This window comes from Arvicanthis niloticus, chromosome 5, assembly GCF_011762505.2.
Source record: "Arvicanthis niloticus isolate mArvNil1 chromosome 5, mArvNil1.pat.X, whole genome shotgun sequence".
NCBI lineage: Eukaryota > Metazoa > Chordata > Mammalia > Rodentia > Muridae > Arvicanthis > Arvicanthis niloticus.
The window spans coordinates 12,428,249-12,452,963 of NC_047662.1; the positions used below are offsets into that span (position 1 = coordinate 12,428,249).

General features: G+C 48.7%; 1 protein-coding gene across 3 annotated transcripts in view; it reads left to right on the top strand.

Annotated features, from left to right (window-relative positions):
- The window catches only part of Kazn (kazrin, periplakin interacting protein), a 977,884-nt gene that overhangs the window by 610,406 nt on the left and 342,763 nt on the right, over positions 1-24,715 (top strand). For all 3 annotated transcript variants that reach the window (XR_013110333.1, XM_034502894.2, XM_076933798.1), the window contains exon 3: positions 760-1,015. Coding sequence is in view for 2 of the 3 variants with exons in the window: in XM_034502894.2 (XP_034358785.2) it covers positions 760-1,015 (256 nt within the window). In the remaining variant the exon portion in view is untranslated. The remainder of the gene's footprint in view (positions 1-759; positions 1,016-24,715) is intronic.

The following is a 24,715-nucleotide window of genomic DNA, read 5'->3' on the forward strand; positions in this document are numbered from 1 at the left end:
TCGCTGTCCACCATCTCTCCTTCCCGCTGGGCGGTTCACCCCTGCAACTAGCAAAACAAGAACTCCAGCAGCCCCCTCCCTCGGCCTTCCATCCCACGCTCCCCTCCAAGGGGCCCCTTTTGCAAGCTCCCCTCTCTGCTAAGCATCCAACACCTCCTCCTCTGCGACCCCAGCCCGGAGCAGGGCAGTAGTTGGCTGGGGCGGGGCTGCCCACAGCCGCAGGGAGGGGACAGTGGGACAGCCAGGGTCCGGGATGCACCCCTAACCCTTCGCTTGAGGGTGCCACCTCCGGCCTCATGAGGGCGCCGCCCTCCTCCTCCACTCCCCGGGGGTGTGTCCCCGAGGTGGGGGTCTCACGAGGCCGGAAAGGTGGCCGAGGTCCCCTGCAGGGCCCCCTCCCGAGCGAGCCGCGAATGGTAGGCTCCACTCGGAGAGTGCCTGGCCCGGGAGGCGCACGGTGTCCTCTGTGCGCAGCTCGCCCGCCCGCCGGGGTCTTGCCGATCTCGGCTGCTCCTCCTCCTCCCGTCCTCCTCCTCTTTTCCTCCTCCTCCCCGCGCCGCCTCGCCACCGCCGCGGCTCGGGCTGGAGGCGCCGCTGTCATTCCTGCGCCGGAGGAGCCGGCGCTTGCCGGTGCCTGGGGGTCAGGGCGCGGGGAAACCCGGGCCGCTGGGGTGACCCAACAGGTAGAGCCGGGGCCACGGCCGGCCACGCGCCCCCCGCGTGCATCATGCAGCTCTTTGTCACCTCTCTCGCCCCCAGGCCAAAATCCTGAGCATGATGGAAGACAATAAGCAGCTCGCGCTCCGCATCGATGGGGCGGTCCAGTCGGCCAGCCAGGAGGTGACCAACCTGCGAGCCGAACTCACGGCCACCAACCGGAGACTGGCGGAATTGAGCGGCGGAGGCGGCGGCCCCGGCTCGGGCCCGGGAGCTGCGACCAGCGCCTCGGCAGCAGCGGTGACGGTGGCTGACTCGGCGGTGGCGACCATGGAGAACCATCAGCACGGAGCTCAAGGTAGGAAGAGCCCGGCGCCCGGGGCGGGGACCCAGAGCGCGCTCACCGGTCCCAGTGGTGGCCGGGTCCGCGGTGTCCCCCACGCTCGCCGCGAGATGGCTTTGCATTGTGGTTCGTAACCCTTTTCGCTCGGCCGTGTCATCCCGCTGCTTCCCGGTTTGGGAGTTCCACAGCGGCTGTCATTAACGCCAACCCGGGTGCAGTGTGCGCGGTGGGTCACACGGTCACACTGGCCCCCGCCCGCTAAAGCTAGGCGCCGCTGGGCCGGTCCTTTTCAGCCAGTGGAAAGTGTCCTTTGGATGGCACACAGACCCCAGCGCCGCTGCAAACTTTTCATGCCCTCTCCCCCATAGTCTCCCCTACCCGCCCCACACCCGGGCCCCAACCCTCCAGCTCCAAAGGCCTCTGACATGATTCCCCAGCGGGAGAGAATCTCTGGGCTCTGCTGCACAAGGGAAGTGGACTTGCATGCACTTTTCTCTACGGACGCCAAGGCCCTTGGCTGGACTGCATCTGGAGTTTATTTTCTCCAGGCTTGAGAGGGTGCAGGCAGTCCTGGGGATGCTCCGGTCTGGTCTGCAGGGAGTTTTACGTTTCCAGCAGCTCTACGGGGAAGAGTGCTTCCCAGGGGGAAATCACAGACCTCAGAGGCTGATTGATGGCTGTCTGGAGAAGTGGAGGCTTGAATGGTAGGTTGCTAGGAGCCCCTGTTTAGACGAAGGGGGAAGAAAAGACAGCTGGCCAGTGCTGACATTGAGAGATGACACTTCTGAACCCCCAGCAAGGGTTAAAGGTGTGAAGTAAGGTGGTCCTGCCATGTGTGGTGTTTTCTCAGAGTTGGGAAGCAAAAGCGGAAGCAAGCTTTTTCAGGACTCCCCCACCCCCCAACCCCAACGCTTTTAAGAATCAATATCGCTCCACTTGTATAAATATGTCACTTGGAGTGTAAGGTAGCAATGTTCAGTGGTTCGGAATGATTTTCTGGTTCTGCTATTTCAACAGCCCCTCCTGAGTGTTGAGAGAGTCTGTTTTTACAACGGGGATGCCTTCACTCACTGGCTGCATCCATCTGTTTTGGCCTTACCTTCTTGGGAAGGTATGTCTTTGCTCTGGGAGACCCGCAGCTTCAAGATCGGCAGTTTTGTGCATTCAAAGTCAGACCCTAACTTGGTACTTCCGAAGTCTGTTGGAAGTCTTTGGGAACTGTGGGTGTAATTTGGCCATGATGTAATGGTGAGGCTGTGGAGTGGCTCTGGTGTTTGCTACAACGTTTCAAGGTTGGCATCTGGTTGTTCTCCTCAGCCATCGCTGGTTATGTCATCGTGTGAGAAAGAACTGTAGGTGCAAGAAGGGAGAAGCAGGCTGACTGCAGGATAATGCTTTGATTTTTGTAAGCAGAGAGTGTTCTGACGTTCCAGAAGCAGCTAAGAGCTGGCATTTTGCTGAGAAGCAAGAGCCCTAAAAAGGGACACGGGATGGATATTCCCACCACCCAGCGGTTCCTCAGACAGGAAAAAGTTAAGTGGCTTTTCCTCTGAGTGCTGGTTGCGCTGTGGACTGGGCGTGCTATGGAGGCCAGAGGGCCCTGCTGGTTCACTTCACTTGAAAATCGGAAGGCTGGCATCCTTACGACTAAATGCTTGTAGAGGCGCAACAGGGGGGTGTTTCTTCCTAAGAGGCACATGCCTGCAAACATGGAAGTGGCTTTGGGATCACCCAGTATCCTTAAAAATACACAACACCAGCAGCGCCCTGTGCCCACAGGAACCTTTGCACCTGCCATGTGCCCATGTCCATGGCTGGCAATGAGTGGGTAATTGGAGGACAGAGGAGGAGGGGCTTGGTTGTTTGTGCTAGTACTGCCGAAGGTTTTCAGAACCCTGATGGTGGGCTCTTGGTGATTGTATAATCAGAAAGCATATTAATGATTTTTAACTGGGCTCACCTGTGGGTCACGTATCCATCTAAGTTAGTTTGACTTTATGTGGATGAGGCAGGTGAAAAAAATGAGACTCCTGTGTAAGGTCACTGGGCATTTACTTATCTATAATAGCACCTCAGTCCCTGTGTGTGTGTGTGTGTGTGTGTGTGTGTGTGTTTGTCTCCCTCTCTTTGGGGTCTCTAGACACTATTTTTCTAGAAGCCCTCAGCAGACCTGGTCTGGTTACTTCTTTTGCTATGGCTTCTGTTATGTTCCTAAAGAGGAACCTTGAATTGTTGCAAGCTAATTTCCAGGTATGGCTGCCTGCCTTCCTCCAGTCCCTTCTGAGGCAGCACCAGGGAGGTGCCGGGAAGCTGGGATTCCTGGGGCTTTCTGTTCTTCCAGGTTAGAGTTGCTTCTGTGGTTTGAGTTTGCCTGCCCCGGTACCACTCAGTGGGAACAGACCCTGAGAATACCTGGTGCACTTAAGTTGTCACTTTTCAAACTGTGGTTTTGAACACAGTGAGTATCTATTCTTCAAAATACAACCGTTATCAGTCACTTGTAGCTAACGTGCATTATGGACACATTAAGAGCCTGATAGTATGCCTTTAACAATATTACCACAAGTGATTTTAGGAAAATGCCACCTTTTACATCCTGGCCCTCCACCCACAAGAGACTGTTAGATCCATTTTCATTTTTTTTTTTTAATTTCTTTTTGGAAATGAATAAAGGAAGCACATCACATCTTGGCTGGGTACTTTGTTGCAGGTGAGACTGCTGGGTTGGAGCCACATGTGAAGTCAAACTTGGGTTTTCCTAGAGGGTTAAGGCAGAGTGTCATTTAAACAAAGTATTAACTCGATGGGTACCCTGTGTGAGCGAGCATGGTTGCTATGTAACAGAATCTAGAAAGTGAACTGCTGGAAATCTGGGCTCTCGGCACTTCGCAGGATCTTCTTTCGGAATTTCTGTTGAAAGAGCTCTTGGCAGCGGGCCCATCGCCTCTCTCCTGTTGCAAGTGAGTTGGATAATCCTAAGGAGGACTGACTGTAGGCCAGCCTCGCCAAGGGCATCTGTGCCGGGTGGTGCATTTCACAGCCCCAGAGGCCGCCTCTTGGGTTGATGGGGTCACAACTGGTTTTGACAGGGGGACAGAAGGAGGCTTGGTTTAAAAAAACAAAGCAAAGAAGAAGAAGAAGAAGAAGAAGAAGAAGAAGAAGAAGAAGAAGAAGAAGAAGAAGAAGAAGAAGAAGAAGAAGAAGAAGAAGAGAAGAAAAACAAAAACAAAAAACACAAAATGCAGAACTAAGCATTTGATTCAGTTCATCTTTGTTGTGGAAAGGGGGTTGTTTGAAGTAGCATTTCTAAACCGTTTTCCTAGTGGTACCCAGCTCTGGGAAAGTGTATTTAAAATGCTTGCTGTTCTTTGAAGGCAAAATATAGCAGTTTGCTTCTCTGAAAATGTTTTATCTGATGAATGACTAATATTAGATTCAATTGGCTGCTTTGCAGTGCATAGAATAAAACAATTAAGAGCCATTACACCCAATTTAAATAGGTGTTAACTGTATAGAACATAAAATGCTTACACCCAGTTGGATGGATGCTCACCGCCCTGAGTTTCCTGTTTATTTGGGGGCTGTGTACCTGCGTGCCCGTGGATTAGATGTTCTCCTCAGTCGTTCCCTGCCTACCTTCCAGTCTCTGCCCTTCCAGTGCTGGGATTACAGGCTCATGCTGCTGGGCTCAGCATTTTTTCTCTGGATGGTTGGGGATCTGAACTCCAACACTAGTGCTTGGACAGGGAGAGCATTTGATTGACTGAGCCCGCTCCCCTGCCCCCACCAGCACAGTACAGGAAGTATCTTCCCTTGGTGCCAGGGATGGGCCACCAGCCTCTGTCTGCTGCAGTTGTTAGAAGGGGGAGATTGGAAGGCTCAGTCTCAATGTTTATGAATTTTCATAACTGCACAAAGGTTGTATTGCCTTCTCCCGGAACTACAATGGACAGCTGCCTGGGTCCTGGCATCTCCTCTTTACAAAACACCGAGAACTCTTTGGTAAAGTCTGCATTCCCTTAGGAGCAGTGTGTACAGGAACTCACACACTGTTGCTCTGCAAAGCAACTCCTGTCTTTTGGCTTTCCCGTTCATTCTGCTTCTGCTCCCATTTTATCTGCTTTGAAAGAGGGGGTTTCCAAATGGCAGATTGGGTGGAATCTCGGCGTGTGGCAACATCTCCAAGGCCCCTCACTTTGTCTCCCACAGTGGGACGAAGGGCCACGTCTTTGCCTAACTCGGAAGGCGGGACTTTATGGCTCCTCCTAAAAATTACAGCATGGAGTCATTGAGAGATTGCTTATACATGAGGATGGCATAGTTGAAATTAGTTATTGATTGGCTATCATTTGTTATCTTTCTACTGTCTTTAAGATGCCCAGGAGGGTTCCTGGAGTAGAGATTCTGGTTCATTCCATATGACTGTGTTTGTTTCCTAATTGTGGTTTTCTAAAACTAGTTTAATGTCAACCAGAAGTCTCACTTCACTCTAAGAGGACCAGCTGCATAGCACCTTGGTGTGAGCTGACCTGTATTTCCACACCCTCCCCCTAACTCCTCAATCCCAATGGTACCTTTTTAGGTATCCCATAGGTACTAATTTGTGACTTCCTGGCAGTCAGGGAACAGGTACCAAATGGGCTTGGCAGGTGGCAATTGCTCACTGGAAGTCTGCCTGCCTACTCTGTAAGCCATTTGGAGCACAGAAGGTCAAACTCAGGGTCTTGGACACATGCACTGGGTATTTCATATATTCATCTGATAGTCACTCCCTTGTAATATGGAGCAATGGGGATGGCCCCATCCTTTGTCCTTTTCACCCCTCGGCATCCATCAAATGGCTGACCTTAAGAGATGGCTTCTTATGCTAAGTCTGGTTAGCAGCCCAAGTCAGGGGACTTAATTATTGCGTGGCTAATTTTTGATTGTCAATTTGGCATATCTGGGGAGAAGGAGCCTCATTTGGGAAATGCCCTCCATGGAATTGATCTGTGGGCATGTGGGGGCGGTGGGAGAATTTGCTTGATTGAGAATTGACCTAGGGGAGGCCAGCCTACCATGGGCGGTACCAACCCTATGCTGCATACTAAAGATAGTTGAGCATGAGCCCAGAACAAGCCAGTTAGCAGCATTACTCTCTGATCTCTGCATAAGTTTCTGCCTCTAGGTCCCTGCCTTGCTCTCCTACCCTGGCTTCCCTTGCTATAAACTGTAATCCGTAAGCCAAATAAACCCATCCCTCTCTAAGTTGCTTTTGGTCAGTGTTTTATCAGAGCAACAGAGAAGGAAGTGAGGGCATTTACTTTAATTCCATATCTTTAAGACTTTGAAAGGTTCCTAGCAGTAAATCCCCCCCCACTCTGTGTGTGTATATGTGTGTGTCTGTGAATATGTATTTGCATACATGTGCATATGTACGTACCACCATATTTTCAACTTTAAAGATATCTGATCATAAAAGACTCAGAATTAAGCAACGCCAAGCATGATTCAGCATTGATTATACTTGTTGGGAAGTTCTAACAACCCACATGGATTAGAAGGACACATACATTGGCTGTGGTCAGAGTCCAAAGGGCCGTCACCTCTTTCCATTCTTGAGGTTGCAAGAGCCTAGTCTCTTAGCCAGCCTTGCGTGCTTTTGACTGGTCTACTTGAACTCTGGTCCTTAGCTCTACATGCACATACATGCTTGTATGTACATGCTTGTACATACATACACACACATGATTGTATGTACATGCACACACATGTTTGTACATACATACACACATGCTTGTATGTACATGCACACGCTGCATAGATCAGACAAGGTGAGAACTCATTCCATCTGGTAGGTCCAAGGAGCTGGGTGTTAAATGATCTTTCAAATAAGAATTAGCCCTTATTGTTTGGGTTGGACATCAGGGCAACTGACACCTGGGATGATACCCACAGGTGCCATCAGTACATCTCAGCATGTGATGCCCTAAAGTGTGGGGAAGCAGATTCAGGTAGAATTCCTCAAGAAGAGGCAGCATCCCTGAAACTACAGGGTGGCCATCCACAACGGTAGAGTACATTCCCACAGATCTAAACTACCATCTCTGCACTCCCTGGCTGCGACCCCCTCTCTAACATAGAAGCTGCCAGAAGACCCGGGCTCAGAATGCTTCTTCTACACTCTGAGGCTGGTCTTGCTCATTTGATGACCCTCAGATCCGAGCGGTGGCATGTAGGCGGTGCTATGCGGTCTCCCTGCTTCCCCCTCAGAATCCTCAGCCTCCACAGACATGAAAGAAGCTGGATGGAGTTGAGTTGAGTTTGCAATGGCAACTGTTCAAGCAGGTGGCTTCTGTTTAGAAGGAAAGCATTGGTCCTAAATTTATTCTGGTGGCTTTGTGGGGTGGTGCTAGACCTAGACCATCGGGTTGGGCTCCTGAAAATCACTTGACCCCTCTCCCCTCTGATCAATGGGGACCCTCATCCTGTAGTTTATAACTGTTCCCCTTCTAGACTATACCATCAGGCAGAAGGACAGAGATTAGCTGAAAAGGGCATGCCCCACTCACCCTCCCGCCCCTGTTCCCTTCTATCCAAGGACATGCTTAGGGACCCATGTAGAGAGGGCAAGGCCTTCCTCTCTCAGTACTGCCTCAGCTGTACCAAATGTTTCAAGCATGTGAACTGATTGTTACAAGCCATGTGGCCTTTGGAAGGAAGCTGGCCCAGGGCTAATATTTTTCATTCACCTGACATGTCATTGTGGTTTTCTGAGCATACCTCTGAGGTATGTGACAAAGTCCCTGGCTTTCCAGAACGTCCTTAAAGCATGTCCTCTCTCCTTCTTGAATGTTTTACCGTAGTTGTGCGTGAGAACTCAGCTCAATGCCTTTGCCAAAGTTTTTAGTAAATAGTAATAGCATGGACACTATATGGATCCCAGGCCCAGCATGGGGGCAGCATATATGCTTAGTTTTGATCAAAGGGAATCATGTCTCGAGGTAAAGTCCCTTGTCTGTAGTGACATGATAATGACCAAGATGGTGACAATATCAAGTACCATGTTTTAATGAATCTATGGCCACCGTGGGCCCTTGTAATGACTGAACAAGCAGGTGCCTCGATAGTATCCTATAGTACCCATTTCACATACGGGGGAAACTGGGGCACAGAGATGTTATGGTACTTGTTAAAGAACATGTAGCTGTTACAGGGACAAGATCTGGCTCTAATGTCCTCGCCCTCAGTCAGATAACACTTGGGTGCCTAGGGTCAGTCTGCTACATGCCAGGCCAACAGTAAGCCAATAGGCCCTCTTACTATTCAGGCCTGTGCATCCTCCCTGGATGCCACCTCAGCAGGAAGCATCCTTAGCCTGGCTCCATTGAGAGACCCTGGAGCTCCAGAGAAGCTTTCTCTCCCAGCTGGTGGTAACTAAGGTTGGTGACATTTGAAAGGGAGGCCTCTCCCTGAGGAAGGGAAGGTCCAAACAGGGAGGCGGCCGGGGCTCCTTCTGAGCCTAGTGGCCCCAGGGTCAGCAGTGAAGGGAAAGCTTAGGAACTTGGATTGGGGACTTCTGAATCTTTAGACCGTGTGTGCTTTCTGTATCTTGGGGAGAAATATTCTAAGCAAAACTAGAATTTGGGGGTACTCATTCTCCATCCAACCAGAACCCCCTTTCCCCCAGCTTCTCCCTTTATGGCCTCAGGAACGTCCTACAGCCCCCCAAACATGCTTAGCTCTAGATCAATCAACTTCTCACAGACCATTGCCCCCGGGGTCCACATCGGCAGGGCTATCATCTGGTCATGACAGCTCCTTGTCACTGGGCCTTTCTGTGCATTGTAGGGTTAGCTCTATTCTCTTCACACTCCAGTTGTGATGTGACCTCAGGTGAGGGTCATCTCAGGTTGACAGTGTCTAGGAGGACAGCTGCTTTGTCTGTTTCCTCCTGCTTCCCAGAACTCTGCCTGACACACAGAAGAGCTAAGTAAATGTATGTTGAATGAATGGGTAGGCGGATGGAGGAATGATGATAGGAAGATAAATGGATAAGCAGATGGATGGATGGATGGATGGATGGATGGATGGGCAGGCAGATGGCTGGATGAGTGGTAGATGGATGGCTAGGTGGATGGGTAAATGAAGGTATGAACAGATGGACAGACAGTACTGACCTACAGATGTGTGGGATTAATCTACTTGTTACATGAAACATCCTGAGACTCATTGGTTAATGGTGGGATCTTTTTAACTGCATGCTTATGTATCCCAGTGTAAGGGCTTCTCTGAGCCCTTTATTTGTAAGTCTCCATTCATCCTTTAAAGCACCGTGTGAAGGGGCTGTGGAGATGACTCAGTCAGCAAAGTGCACACTGTGTAGGCATAAGAACCTGAGTTTGTTCCCTACAAAGCGTGCAGGAAAGTAGGCTTAGTAGCCAATACCTGAGACTTAGCATGGCATGAGGCGGAGGCAGGGGGCTCCCTGGGGTTGCTGGACAACAAGCCTAGAGGGATCAATGAGCTTCGAATCCAGTGAGAGACCCTGTCTCAACAACAAACAAAACAAGTAAGGTGAAGTGGAGAGCAATTGAGCAAGACACAGAACGTGGACCTGTGGATTCCATACGCATGCACGCGCACACACACAGAGACACTCGCAGCACACACATATATTCTCATACCACACATGCACATATGCACACACACACACACATACACCACATACATATAACGCGCACATTCACATATGCATACACATACAACACACACATATAACACGCACATTCACATATACACACACATGCCACACATACTCTTATACTATAAACACACACGCACACACACACACACACACACTCCTAGACCAGCCTTTTCTGACTGGGATTTATAAAGATTTAGCTGCTTTTTCTTTTCTTCAAGCTCCCCAAAGTGGCCAGCTGACAAGAGAACAGATGGGTTGGAAGGCAGGTCCTGCTGACCTCGGAGCCCGCCTACCTCCCTAGAAGGAGGATGAGCGTATTTCACCACAGGCTGCCTGAAGACACCCCACCCCCAGGATGGGCCAGCTTTTGTCCACTGCCTTCCCTTCCTCTTTTGTCTTCTGCCTCTGTCTGTCTTAGGAGATCGGGCTCATAGGCTTAGAGACCACAGATTTAATAAGATACAGGCAAGTTATCTCTCAGCCTGGTAGGCGTGGCTGACTCGGAAACATAATTACTTTCTATAATAAAGGTCTAGACCTATAATGGGGAAACATACAAGGAATTGACAGCACAGAGGCTTCCCTGACAGCTGTGACAGCCGTGACATGTGGTAAGACCAGAATGGAAGCACATTAATGTCATCTGAAACTGGCCTTGATAGATCAGTAAACAATACAATTTCTCCATCGGCTGGCATTGAACACAGCTGATTAACGTGATGACGTGTGACCTTCGTACCTAGAGAAAGACATAGGCTCAGCTCTTGAGGATCTGAGGTCTAAGGACAGAGAGTTCAAGTCCAGGCTGGGCTGCACAGTGAGACGCTGTCTCAAAAGAACCCCTCAAATGTTGAGGACATGCTTTAGGACTCAGCTTCGCGCTCCTTCTTACTTCTTAATGTAAACGTTTTCTCTAAAGGGCATTTGTCTGTTTCATGCTTTTCCTTTATATGTAGGATCTATATAAGAATAGAGAGGTGATTATGGAGAAAGAAGGGAGGCTGAGGGGGGCCAGAGAAGTTCATGCAGACTGAGGGTGATAGTGTGTTAGATTTGTGTGCAGTGTCATGATGAAACCTTGCATTTTGTACAGTTGATATAAACCAATTCAAATAAATAATAATCCTGGGGTGGGGGGGAGCAGTGGTGGGGCGATGCAGAACTTGAATCTAGAATAACAGTTTTTTTTAAAAAAAAAAACTCCTCTATCCATCAAGGAAGCAAGAAAAGATGCAGATCTCTCTCAAGGCAGGCGTACCAACAGCTTTTGGAATGAGCTTCCCACTCACACTAGCCTTTTGCCTGAGGCTAAGCCTCTTGTCAGCTACAACAAACAAACTTGAATGCCTTTAATTTCCCTGATGAACTTGAAATTAAGAAAAAAGGCAACTATTGAATATACTATATTTGTTTTAATATGGTATTGTGATTGGATATACATATATATACATATATATTATTACATATGTATACAGTATATAGTGCATATATAATGTATATGTGCATATACTTTATATATTGTCATATACACATATATTATATGTATGTATATAATATCTATATAATATATGTATATAATATGTGTATTATATACATACATATAATACAATATGTGATTTGGAACATGAAGGGATCCATGTTTTTTCTTTCTTTTCTTTTGCTTGTTTTTCTATCCTTGGAATTCTGTGCTCTGGACAGCAGAATGACGCTGAAAATTCTGATCCTCACCCTGGACAATGCAGGGGTCAGAGGGGGATGAGTGGTGCTGAGGAGATCTGGGCTCCAGGGGTTCCGTGTTTATCAATTCTTTTAATCGATGTGTTCACCCACTTCACTGGGCTTTTTCTGGTCCTACAAGGTGGTCACACCACGCTCCCAGCCAATGGGCGAGGGAAACAAATGCGTGTATGCTTGCTGCTTGCTTGTGCCTAACTTGATTTCATTAATACAGTCCATAAGGCTGCCACCCACAGTGGGGTGGGTCTTCCAGAATCAATGAACTCAAGAGAGTCTCCCACTGACATGACCACAGGCCAACTCAGCATAGACCATTGAAATAGTTTTACTTCTCCAGTTCACTTCTGTCTTCCAGAGACAAGGCTAGTTATCTTTACTCCAAAATATAGACTTTGGCATGATGCTTCTGAGACTTAGGAATCTTGCTCGTGGGAGGATCCATGCATCCTCTGGTACCCTATTGGCTGCCCCCACTCCTTAATGTACCTTCTGGAAGGAGCCCATTGGTGGTTCATGTAGCAAACCAGCCAGCAGTCTTTGATGTAAACCAACAGAAGGCTGAGGTTCTGAGAAGCTCAACCCTCAGAGACTGACAGGGCTGAGTTCAGAGGAGACGGATTACTTGTTGCAGACTATTTCCAGAAAGTGACCTTTCCCTGCTGGGCAAGCTCACGCTGACAGCATTAGCCAGGGGCCACTTTCCAGGAGTTTAAACATTAGCCAGGCGTTTGTTCCATGTTTACATCCGGACATGACATTGTTACCACCATCTTCGCTGCTTCTGCATTAGCGTGAATTTGAGAAATCAGGGGCTGGGGAAATGGCTCAGTTACTGAAGTGTGCTCGTAAGGAACTAGGTTCGAGTCGCAGGATGGTGCTGTATTCTTGTCATCGCAGTTCTAAGGGAGGCAGAATTAGGCCCAGTGGATGAATGAACAGGCCACTCAGATGTTTAGCACAGTCTGGGCCAATGAAAAGACCTTGTCTCAAAAATCAAGGTGAACTATTTCTGAGAAATGACACCTGAGGTTGACAACTGCCTCCATGAGCAAGTGCGTGCCTGTGTGCATGTACACCCAAACATACATGAGTACCTGAACTCATGTGAACATTCACATCTTCAACACACCCACATGAACACACACACACTTAAACAGAGACATCCATAAAATGCACACAGAGAACAAAACTGCAAAATGATCTTTTCTCTCCCCAAGCTGTACATTGGAAATACAAGGGTTTGGACTTCCGGTTGCTCTCTCTCTCTCTCTCTCTCTCGCCACCCACAATCCCTATGGCCTTTGGATCTTATAGTGCTGCAGCAGATGCATTTGGACACACGAGCAGCTTCGTGGATGACAGTAATACCCAGTGACATGGGGTCACAGTCAGGAGTCTGGCGTGTGCCCTGGATGTTGGGGGCTCCCATCCTAGAAATCTGCATCTCTTCTAGATGTTAAAATAAATCTCGTCTCTCGAGTCTGCCTCCGCCTTACTGTGGCATGATCTGATCGCTCTGGGATTTGGGCTCGTGGCTTTAAGAGAAGGCCTGCAAAATTTTCTGCAGAGTGCCTGGTTGGCTTGTAGACAGGAAAACACCAAGTTACCGCCAGAATAACAGAACTGGCCCCCTGGACTAGATTTCCAGCAATGTGATTTGATTAGCCAATTGCCAACCCTAACTGGCATTGTCCTGCCCCATCTCCAGCTCTGCCCTCAGACCCCTCAAGCATGTCATATATCACAACATTCTCTCGTTTATGCCAGTGCTATATAATAGCCTTAATCTCCACAGCACATTCCGATTTATGAGAGGAGATGGCATTTACAAAACCGTTCCTCCATTCTTCCATAGACAACAGAAGCAGGCCCGGGCTATCTTATAATAAACCTTCCTTTTAACAATGGTTTATCACCTGCAATTAAGATCACCTGGAAGAGCCTCTTAAATGGCTTTCATTTTTCTTCCTCTGTGTTTGCTCTTTTGCTGTTGGGTCCCCAGCAATTGGGAGGGAACAGCCCAGGCAAGGGAATGCCACTCAGCAGACACACTTTGTTGTTGGAGGGGAGTGGTCAGGCAGAATGTGGTCATCTCAGGACCAGTCTTAGCCAGGAGGACTGTCTGCTAGGCATGTGGGCAAAGCAGTGCTTGCAATGGATTTAGGTATTCCGAAGGAGAAAATGCAGTCAGTGTGAAATCAAACACGACTGGCTTAGGAGGGCTCAATTTTCCGTCACACGCATGCTGGCCATCAAAGAAAACAAAAAGTTTGGGAGGACTGGGGATGGCATTTGGTAAAGTCCTTGCTATGAAAGAATGGAGCCTCAGTGTGATCTCCAGCGCTCACATAAAAAGCTGGACGTAGTGCACGGAATCCCAGCACTGGTTAAGTAGAGACAGGAAGATCCCTGGGGCTCGACAGCAAGCCAGCCATACCTAATTGGAAAGACCTAGATCCCAATAACACACCCTGTCTCAAGTAAACAAGGTGGAGGTGCATGAGGAATAATAGGCTATCCTCTGTCTTGCACATGGTGTGTGCACACACATACACATGCACTGCCCCCTCAAACAATAATAGCCATGGTCAGTCTCATTATTTGGGTTCAGTCTGGGGTGACGTTAGGAAATGACAGCTCCTGTGCCGTTTGTGTTCATCACATCTTCAAACCAAGAAGTGCTGTCATAGAGAAGTTCAGCATTTCAAACACGGGACTTAGATCTCTGTCCCTTACCTGGCCCAGCTGTTAATGCTTCTCAGTAGGAGGAGACAGGCACATGGCTTTTACCAACAGAAGCCTCGTTTCCTCCTTTTGGAGGGAGCCCTGACCTTTTAATGCTGTTGTAAAACTAAATTAGAGGGTTGTGATGTGCCAAGGCCAGGACACAGTGTTCGACAAGTTCCTTGTAAATGTCATTCAGGAATGTCCCCAAGAGTTTGGCATCCCTGGGGCACCGAGGGAAGAGGCTACAACATTTCTTTGTTTCTTCATGTAATTAATATTGGAGAGCGCAGCCTGATTGACAGATGCTGTGCTGGGCACAAGGGATACCTGGGCAGCAGAGGTGCCCGAAGGCAAGTGAAGGAAGGCCCAAGAGGGAGGACACAGAGTGGGACTCAAGTCCTGGATTCTAACCCTGTCTCTGCCACCTTTAGCCCAAAGAAGAGCAAAGGGAGCTGTCTCACCTCCACAGTGGCTTGTGATTCCGACAGACTGACCAAGGGATGGGATGTGTCACCCCTACTTCCTTTGAACCTTAGAGATTTCCCAGACAGCTGTGGGGGAGGGGCACTGGTTACATTGCTCGAACAGAGTACCTGACAGAAATGAGTACATGAAGAAAGGGTTTAATCGGGCTCACAGTTTGGGGGTGCTGTCCATCATGGTGGAGAAGGTATGGTGGGGGAAGCATGAGGAGGCAGCAGGTCCAGAACCCCAGGCCATAGGATGGTACTGTCCATGATTAAGACGTATCTTCCTAGCTTGATCAACTTAATATAGAACCACCACCCCTACACCCCACCCTACACCCCCCGCAGATACACATAGAGGCCAACCAGAGTAGCCCCTCACAGCTGTGCCTCGTGGCATTTCTCCTAGGTGATTCTAGAGCCCAAGAAGTTGGCACTCAATGTCAACCATCACAGGAGACGGGACACTGAGTCACCCAACATGAGTGTTGTGAGTGTAAGACTGGCCCCTCTGAAGTTTTGTCCACCCGTGATTCTCTCGTCACCGTGAGTGATATCACTGCCCAGTCAGCTCCACTTCCAATAAATGCATTTTAGAGAATTCAGGTTATTTCATTGGGAGAGTATAGACTTCCTTGGCTTGGCTTACCCCAAGATGCTGCAGGCCTCAGCTTGGCTAGAGATACATATGGAGAGTGACGTGAACTCTGATATGGAGCGTGTGGTAGTCCTGGCACAGACCACTCAGGCGGGTTGTGTCTGTGCCAGAGAAGAAGAGATACAGGCAGGTGACTTTACAGTTGAAGAAACTGAGGCTAGTAGGACCAAGTGAGCCAGCCGAGCCACAGAGTGCTGGGGTCAGCCATCCCTGAGGCCCTGTTTTTCCAAGTGATGTCTATGTAGATACAGAGGTCCTTTCTGCGGGCTCTGAAAAACTCAAGTAACAACATAGACACTTCCCTGAATTTTGTGTGTGTGTGTGTGTGTGTGTGTGTGTGTGTGTGTGTGTGTGTTTAAGTACATGCACACGAGTGTGACTGTATATAAAATGTCGTCCTCTAGCATTCTCTGCCTTATTTTCTTGAGACAGGATCCCTCCCTGGACCAAAAGCCTGTGATGTTCAGTGTAGACTGTCTGGCCAGAGAGATTGCCTGTCTGCCCCCAGCGCTGAGGTTAGAGCTATGTGCGGCCTTGCCCACTTTTTCTCATAACAGCTGGGGATTTGAACTTGGGTCCTCTTACACACTGAGCCATCTCCTCAGCCCCAGACACATCTTTTCTGTATCTCTATGAGACTGTGCTGGGAAGGAGAAAAGTGGAGCGAGGGGAACCCCCCCCCACCCCCACCTCAGTCTAGGGTGCATGGCTCAGTTTGGTTTGCAAAATTGGTGATTTGAAAATGAAAAAAAACAAAAACAAAAACACAGAAAAGGACAGAGCAAGCCAGATACCCAAATTAAAACCTTAAATCTTCCTGGAGTTTCTGTGCTCCTAGCCATGTAAATAGGGGTGACGGCAGAGTCCCTCTGCCCCACAAATCAGCCTCTGGAGCTGGCGGCCCTGGCTCGCTCAGGTACCTCACTCAGCTCCTCACCCTCGGCGCTTGGCATTTCTGAGATACAGGGAGTGGGAGGGTCCATTTGTCATCCTGACTGCCCTCCCTAGGGTTTCTTGAAGGCGCGATCTCAGGGTTGCCTTCTGCATGAAATATGAAGCTCAGGACAGAACCGGGACATTTCAGTGCAGCGGGGGACACAGGGGAAGGCGGGTCCTCTGCCCTCACAGGCTCATTTGCATTTATTTTGCTCCCAACCATTTGTAATATAGTGGTGGGTGTCCATCAAACAGCTATTAACTGTGCAGCCTGCTCCTAAGGGGCTGGCTGGGCTGCCTCTTACACATCCCGGGGACAGCGTGGCCCACATGTTGGGTCACTCTGTGGTCTCCTGAGCCACTGTAGAAGTGAGAACTCTCTCTTTGTTGTCTCTTGGTCTCTTGAGGATCCTGCATGCTAATGACCTTGGCGGATGACTCCAGCCCTTTAACTGGGTGCAGACACCTGCTCCATCAATTTCCGGGATGCTGTCATGTTGGATCCCATCACAGATATCTTCTTGTCTGTGCAGTGCAGCTGTCATGCAACCATCGACAGTCAGAGTGGGTCAGTGCACGTGAATCCCCATTCTAAGTCTAAGACACATGTGTGCATGTTAAGGACCCAGTCGATATCAGCTGTGAATGTTAAATCATAATGTTAAAACTGAGGGCTGGGGAAATGGCTCAGTCTGGAAGAACTTAGATTCATAGATCCAACATTTAAAAAAAAAAAAAAAGAAAATTTAGGGGTTGGAGAGATGGCCCAGCAGACAAGGGGGCTTGTACCTCTCCCCAGAGAGCATGAGTTCCGTTCCCAGCACCCACATAGGTGGCTCACAACTACCTATAACTCCAGCTTTAAAGGACTTAACATTGTTCTCTAGCCTCTGAGGGCACACACAAGTGTGTGCATGTGCACACACACACACACACACACACACACACACACGGCATGCATACACACACACACACACACACACACACACACACACACACACACACATATATATATATATATATATATATATATATATATATATGCACATACATCCACATAACTAAAAATTAATATTTCTAATAAGCTGAGTGCTTGGCACGCACGTGTAAACCCAGCTCTGGGGAGGTGCAGACATGTAAATCCACAGAGACTGCCAGGCAGCCAGCCTAACCTATTTGGTGATCTCCAGGTAAATGAGCGACCCTTTCTGCAAAATCAAGATGAACAGAACCTGAGGGACATCACTGCAGGTTGTCGTCTGGCCAATACAAACACAATTCCATGTGTGCCCTTGTACACACAGGGACAGCACACACCCACACCCAGACTTTCACAACATACTGACATCCAGAATGTCCGTGGCAAACCTATGCTGACGTGTAATCTCTCTTGGGAATGGCAACAGAACCCGTTTAAAGAGACTCTGGTTAAGTCGGAATCTTGGCTTTTCAAAAAATAAAACCCCAGGCTTATGGTTCTCATGTGTTTTCATCACGTGAGACCTGCGGTATTGGTGTCCCCAACACCAATAGCTCCTACCGCAAAGATACCAGACCAGAGTGCCATCTCAGACACCGGATGTCTCATCCTCCTGGGAAGAGGGAGCCAGCTGCTTCCCAATAGGCCCTCCATAAAGCTTTAGATTTTTCCTTCCATCCATCATTCGTGGCTTGCTTGCTGATATTTAGGTCTCATTGTTCAGCAAGAACAGAACCTGAGGGCTGGGAGGCAGCATCCAGGGCCCTGTCATCGGAGTCATGAGACATGTCATAGGTCTGTGGAAACACTTTGCTTGATGCCCTCAGAATGTTCTAGGGGCCCAGTTGAGGATTCCATATAGGAAGGCCAAAGCCCTAGGCTGTTCTGTCTCCCACCTCTTATAGGACTGTGGACCTGTCTCTTCCCTTGCCCATCAATAAAATGGGAACAGCTGAGTCAATGGCTTTATCTATTTTGGGACCCCCTGCTAGGTGGCAGGGCCCAGGCTAACGGGTATCACAAAGCCACCGTGGTAGACAGAAGACAATCAGTGACAAGGATAACCATGGCTTTGGTGTTTACTGAGTGCTCAGGTGGGACAAGAACCTGCAGTGTATAAGGAGTACAGGGTTCCATTTAAATCCTGACCTCAGTGCGTGTAGCCAGCTTGGTTTTGATATGAGACAACCCGGGCAGGGTTGGCGTGAGTGCCCTGCTGACTACAAAGCAAGTCTGTCTGTCTTTCTCCTTTTTTCCTCCCTCCCTCCCTCCCTCTCTCTTTTCTTCCTTTGTGTATGTGTTACATGTACACATTTGCGTGGGTGTGTGCTTTGTGTGTGTCTACTTGAATGCTTATGTGTGTGGAATCCAGAAGTTGACAACACGTGCCTTCCTCTATCGCCATCCACCTTATTGTTCGAGACAGAGTCTCTGGATGAACCCAAAACTCACTGTTTCAGCTAGGCTGGCTGGCAAGCAAGCTCCGGGATCTTCCTGCTTTCCCCTTTCCAGTGCCGAGGTTATAGGTGATGTTACAGCGCCCAGCTGTTTATGCGGGTGCTGGGCATCTCAACTAAAGTCCCCATATTGGTGCAGCATACATTTTATTGACAGAGCCCCTCACTGTGACCAGGCCTGTTTTTAACCAGCATGTGCAACTCTCTTATGAGAACTTGTAGTCACCGTATACTGTGGTGCAGGGTGCACAGAAGTGTCACTGGGGACATTCTGTTCAAACAAAGGTAAGGGGGGACCATGACAGTCTCCAAAGGGGGTAAGCTTGGATAGAGCCTTGAAGGGTAGGTGGATCTTCTCTGGGTTCAGAAGAGGTGGCTGGCATCTTTGGAAGAGTCTAGCAAGTCACCAGCATTGGGACAGGGACACAGTGGAGGTGGCATGTGACATGGTATTATTACTGACACAGTTCCCATGTCCTCCACGTTTTCTCGAGACTAGGAAGCCAAAAATGATTTCTAAGGCCTTGGCTCTCAGCCAGTTCCTTTGGGGAGCATTTCTGGGTAGGCTCAGGTGAGCCTTCTGTTGGAGTAACTGGCAAATTCTCCCCATCTTCGTAAGGTATGGATGCCTGGTGAAGGAGTGGGCATGGGAGAGAGAGCTGGGTGGTGCCAGGCATTGTGAATCTATTCCTTTAAGGCAGCAAATGGTGGCTTGGTGGCTTTGCAGGTAGCCCAGACCTTGCTTACTGTGTGCCCTGGGCAAATCATATAACCTCACTGGGGCTTCTGTTTCTCTGTTCATAAAATGGTACAATACAGTAGAGATAGACTTATTTTGAAGTTCAAGTGAGATGACAAATACCAAGGCATTTCAATTCCCCAAATACTCACACCTGGCTTTAAATTGCTTTATAGGGGACAGAGATGTATGTATAAATGATTTAATATACATTAAAATGAGAATTTTTTAAAAAAAGATTTGTTTTATTTATTTGTGTATGTGCATGACTGTATGTACATGAGGTGGGGGCACACGTAGAGGCCAGGAGAAGATGGTGGATCCCGAGAAGCTGGAGTTCACAGGCATTTTGGAATGGCCAGGCTTGTTATGTGAGCTGGGATTCAGACTCAGGTCCTTTGGAATGACAGCGAGCTTCTTAACTGCATAGCTGTCTGTCCAGCCCCAGAATGAGAATTCCTAAGGGAAGTTCTCATGTCCTTGAGAAACTCAGAGGTGGCATTATCTCCTAGCACGGGCTGTGGTAGACTAGAAATGGCCTCGGTTATAAACAGTCAACACCAGCAGGTTGACAGCAGCCTGCCCTGCGATACCCATGCTGTTAAGTATAAGGTTCTTATGCTGTGAGTTGCAAATGCTACAAGCTACAAAGAAGCCGACCAAAGGCGAGTGTGGGAACCAGAAGCCATCTGATGTGCCCTGGCAAGAGCAGGAAAAGCCAGCTGCCATACCTGGGCAGAAGCAAGAGGCTTTCAAGTAACAGTCATGGCTTACTAGCTGTAGGTGACCTTGACCAGGGCATCTGATCTCTTGCAGCTCGTGTGTGTGTGTGTGTGTGTGTGTGTGTGTGTGTGTGTGTGTGGTATGTTTATATGTCGGTGCATGTGGTATGTGTTTGTGTTTATGTATATGTGTGGTGTGTGTATGTGTGTGGTGTGGCATGTGTCTCTCTGTGTGTGATATATGGTGTGTGTTTGTGTATGATGTATGGCATAGTGTATGTGGTGTGTGTATATATGCGTTTTGTGTGTTGTGTGTGTATATATGTATGTGTGTATGCATGTAGTATGTGTGTGTTCTGTGTGTTATATGCATGTGTATGGTACATATGGGGTGTATGTGTATATGTAGTGTTTATTGGTATGTGTGGTCTTTGTGGTGTGTATGTTCATGATGTACTTATGTGTGTATTTGTGTGTGGTGTACATGTGGTGTGTGTGATGTATGTGTATGTGGTATGTGTATATATTTATATACAGGTGTGTGTAGTATATATGTGTATTATGTGTTTGTGTATGTGGTATATATGTATATGTATGTGTTTGTGTGTATGTGTGTGTGTGTATAACCAGAGGTCAATGCCAAGTGTCAAATTCTTTTCCAGAGCCTGCTGTCTGCACCTCTTCAGTGCTGGCATTACAAGCAGGTGCCATCACACTTGGCTCTTCATGCAGCTTCTGGGTATGTGAACTCAGGAAACCACTCTTCCTACTGAGCCTTCTCCCCAGTCCTGCAGCCTCAGCTTATTCTCCGAGAAATGGAAACAAAAAGTTGTACCTTCAGTCTGCCTCAGCCACGAGGCTCCTAGGAAATGCTGCAGAAGGCTATCCCAGCAGAGCTCCTGGCACATAGGAGCTTTGATGCAGGTCTTATTACTGCCATCATCAAGTCCCGGTCACTGACAATGGTCCTCTTTTCCAGCTCTGTCTAGTCTGTAGGATGGCGTATTGGGCCACCCTCACTGGATAGAAACTCTCTCGCTGGCCACAAGAGGGACCACAGCAGATGCCCCTCCAAGGAGGACATTGTCCTGGAGTTTGACGTCTTACAGGAGCTGCTGAGGAAGAAGATAGTTGCTGGAAGTGCAGACAGAGTCCTCTCAGTACCAGTCCATGGGGAAGCGGGGGCAGGACCCCCAACCTGGTCATTTGTCAGGCACTAAACAGCTAATGGGTAATAGGATGGTGAGAAAACGGAGGGGCTTCCTGCCTGCCAATCCCAGAGCCCTTCCAAGGTGTGCAGGATGCCATTGGTGGATTTTCTCCCCCACTCCTTGAAACTGATGCTGTGGCTCACAGGTGGGTCTGTTTGTCTTTTGAATGCAGAAAACGAGTTTGCTGAATCCAGATGTTCAAGCAGGAAGAGTGCTACTCGTGTCTCTTGTGCCTTCAACCACACTGCTTTGCAAGATTTGGGGCTGGAAGGAACCTGAGAACAGGACCAACCCAAACTCCTCATATATGGCTCAGTATGTCGTCACTGGGCTTGTTGACTGTTGACATTTTTCCCATGGAAGGGGAGATAAAGAGAGTCATTGGACCCGGTCTCACCTGAGATTCTGGCTACGCTTTGCAGCCTTCGTATGCGATTGCTACCCGTCTGCAGAAGTGGGTAGGAGGTGCTAGTGCATACAGGAGCATAGAGGAAGTTGATTAAAAGATGCTTCATCTGTGTGACTGGGAATGCCCTCATCCATCCCGGATGTAGACTTTCTAGTACCGCTACTCTGGGGTCTCCTGCCCTCCTGCCTATAACCCCTCACCGGTGCTTTATACGGGGACCTAATAAATAGCTCACTGGTTCCCCGGGGTAAACTTGAGAGACTCCTACTTTGGTTTGTCTTTGAGTCCTCATGAGGAAGGGTGGACACTGTTCATGGAATTCTTCCAACAGCACCACTCTGACTCCCAGAGGCCCTTTGGCTTCGCTCGGATCCTCACAGCTGGGACACCTATCACCGTCTTAACATTCTCCCCAGAAACAGCTGCAGAGTGGCCCTTCCCTTCCTCACATCCCAAAGAATTTTCACCTTGGCTGAGGGGTCATCTTGGGGACCCAGGCAAAAGCCAAGGAAACGGCACGCGTAGGAAGACGTAAACCCACTCCCTGCCCGGGCATTTTAAGGATACCACCCCAAGAGCAGACGCCCTCCAGCCAGTCTAGTCCAGCACAGACCATCAGCCACTGAGAAAGCCTCTCCTCTCCTCGGCAGGCATTGAAGGGGTAATTTTGGAAGAAAAATGTACCGATTTATCTTCTCCTTTACCCCGTGTCTGGAAGTCAGCTGTGCCCCTGACGTTTGAAACACAACAGGCCTTTAATAAATGACAGCAGTCAGACGTCCCCAAGGCAGCCCGTTGGAACTCCATCTTGGAAAGAGTGGACTGTATCGATAGGTTTCGATTGAGTTGGCTTCACATCAGTCCTAGTAGGGGTGGGTGGAGACACAGTAGATGGTGACATGTGTAGTTCTGCTGACTAAAATTGCCTAATTTTAGTTTGAGAGTCCTTGAGCCTTATGAAATATTAATCCCTTAGGATCTCTACTTCACCTCTGAGCCTTACCTGAAATGAAATTTAGGTGTGCATACCTACAGTTACATGCAGCCTTGTGGTGAGGGGGGTCCTGAGAACCTCATGGTGAATTAGCCATTGCTGCCATATGTGAGCGTGGGTTATGGTAGTGTGTGCTTACGTGACTCCTGAAACTTTTTCTTTTTATTCTCTCTCTCTCTCTCTCTCTCTCTCTCTCTCTCTCTCTCTCTCTCTCTCTCTGTGTGTGTGTGTGTGTGTGTGTGTGTGAGAGAGAGAGAGAGAGAGAGAGAGATCATGTGTGCATGCTCTGTGTGTCTCTGTCTCTCTGTGTGAGATAGCATGCAATAAACTTTCTTTTCTCTGTCTCTGTTTCTCTCTGTGTGTGAGAGTGTCTGAGTACGTGTGAGAGAGCATGTGTGCATGTTCTGTGTGTGAGAGAGAAAGAGCATTATGCATGCTTTGTGTGTTTGAGAGAGAGAGAGAGAAAGAGAGAGCGAGCATGTGTGTATGCTCTCTGTGTGTGCACATGTAAAAGACAGAGGGATATCTTAGCTATCATTCCTCAGTAGCTATTCACCTTGTTTTTTGAGACAGGATCTCTCACTGGCCCGGAGCTGACCAATTAGAGTAGCCTGGCAGGCAGACCAATGGGCTCCGCATTGCTAGAACGTGCATACTGCCATGCTTGGCTTTTTATATGTGGGTGCTGGGGCTAGAACTCAGGTCCTTATGCTTACCTGGCAAGCACTTTAACAACTAAGCTATCTCTTCAGCCCTACCCTTCTGTATAAATTTTTATTTCAAAGTTGTGAAGACCCTACAAAGCCTCCAGGGGCCTTACATGACCAGAACAGTGTGTCTATGACAGCAGAACTCAGCAAAGAGACTTTATTCATTTGTGAAACAAAGTTGATTCTTCTGGGGGGTGAGACCTGGCTCAACAAGACTGGGCCCTATCTGCAGAGGACATGGCTTTCAGCTTTGTGGTGATAAATACCACTACAGGCAGCAATTCCCAGAGACATCATTACCGCATGGGTCAGAAACTCCAAAGCCCCAAACCTTCTCATTCCCTTCCCTCAAGCCCCACCTGCTCTCTCTCCCCAGACGTTACTCTAAACCTCACCTGAACAAACAGGAACTCTTGGCTTCTCAATGAGGTGATGTCTGGCTTTTCCAATGAAATCTCACAGGTAATTGCTGGTCTATGCCAGGAACCTTACTAGAGAGAACTGCCAGTGCCCAGCCTGTGTCACCTGGAGAGTGCCCCACCCCAGGTGGTAAGCATGGAAGGAGTTAGGTACCAGGCAAGTGATCAGGAGGCCTCTCTGGGGCCCTCGCCTCCTCCTTCTTCAGCATGCAGCATGTATCCCAGTTTCAGTTACTGTTCAGAGGGTGAAAGAGTCAGGAGACCCACAAAGTAACCTTCAGAGTATGAGCTGTGATGAGCTATGTGGCCCGGCATATTTTGGAGCCATCCAGGGATAGCGTTCCAATTGTAATTAAAAATGAGGCAGAAACAGAGCATGTCACGGGTGGAATGCAAGTCACTTAAAAGCAAGGAACCCGCAAAAAGAAAACCCACTTAGAGAAATCCCCTTCAAAAAGAAAGCCCCCAAAGAGGCTCCTCTTATTTTAGAAGCTTTAAAACAAAATTGCTTAGTGATAGTTCTGCAGACTCTGTTTAAGGGAAGGTGGGACTCTGAGACTATTTTGACAAGACAGAGTTTTGACTGAAGTTGGGGAAAGCTGAAAGCGTTACTTTCAGATGTAATTATGTGAAATTTCAATTATCACCCGCTCTTTTTAAAAAGTCTTTCAGTTTGGCAGGCAATTAGCAGAAGTGACAGCGGGTGGGGGTCTGCGAGGTAAGCCCTGTGATTCTTCTCAGGGTCAGACCCACTCAGTAATTAGATGTCCTGGCTGCCCTGGGAATAATGGCGTTGGGGAGCCGGAGCAGTGTGGCCCAGGAATCCTGATGGGCCGATGCTGTGGGCCCTGTGGGCCCCGCCCC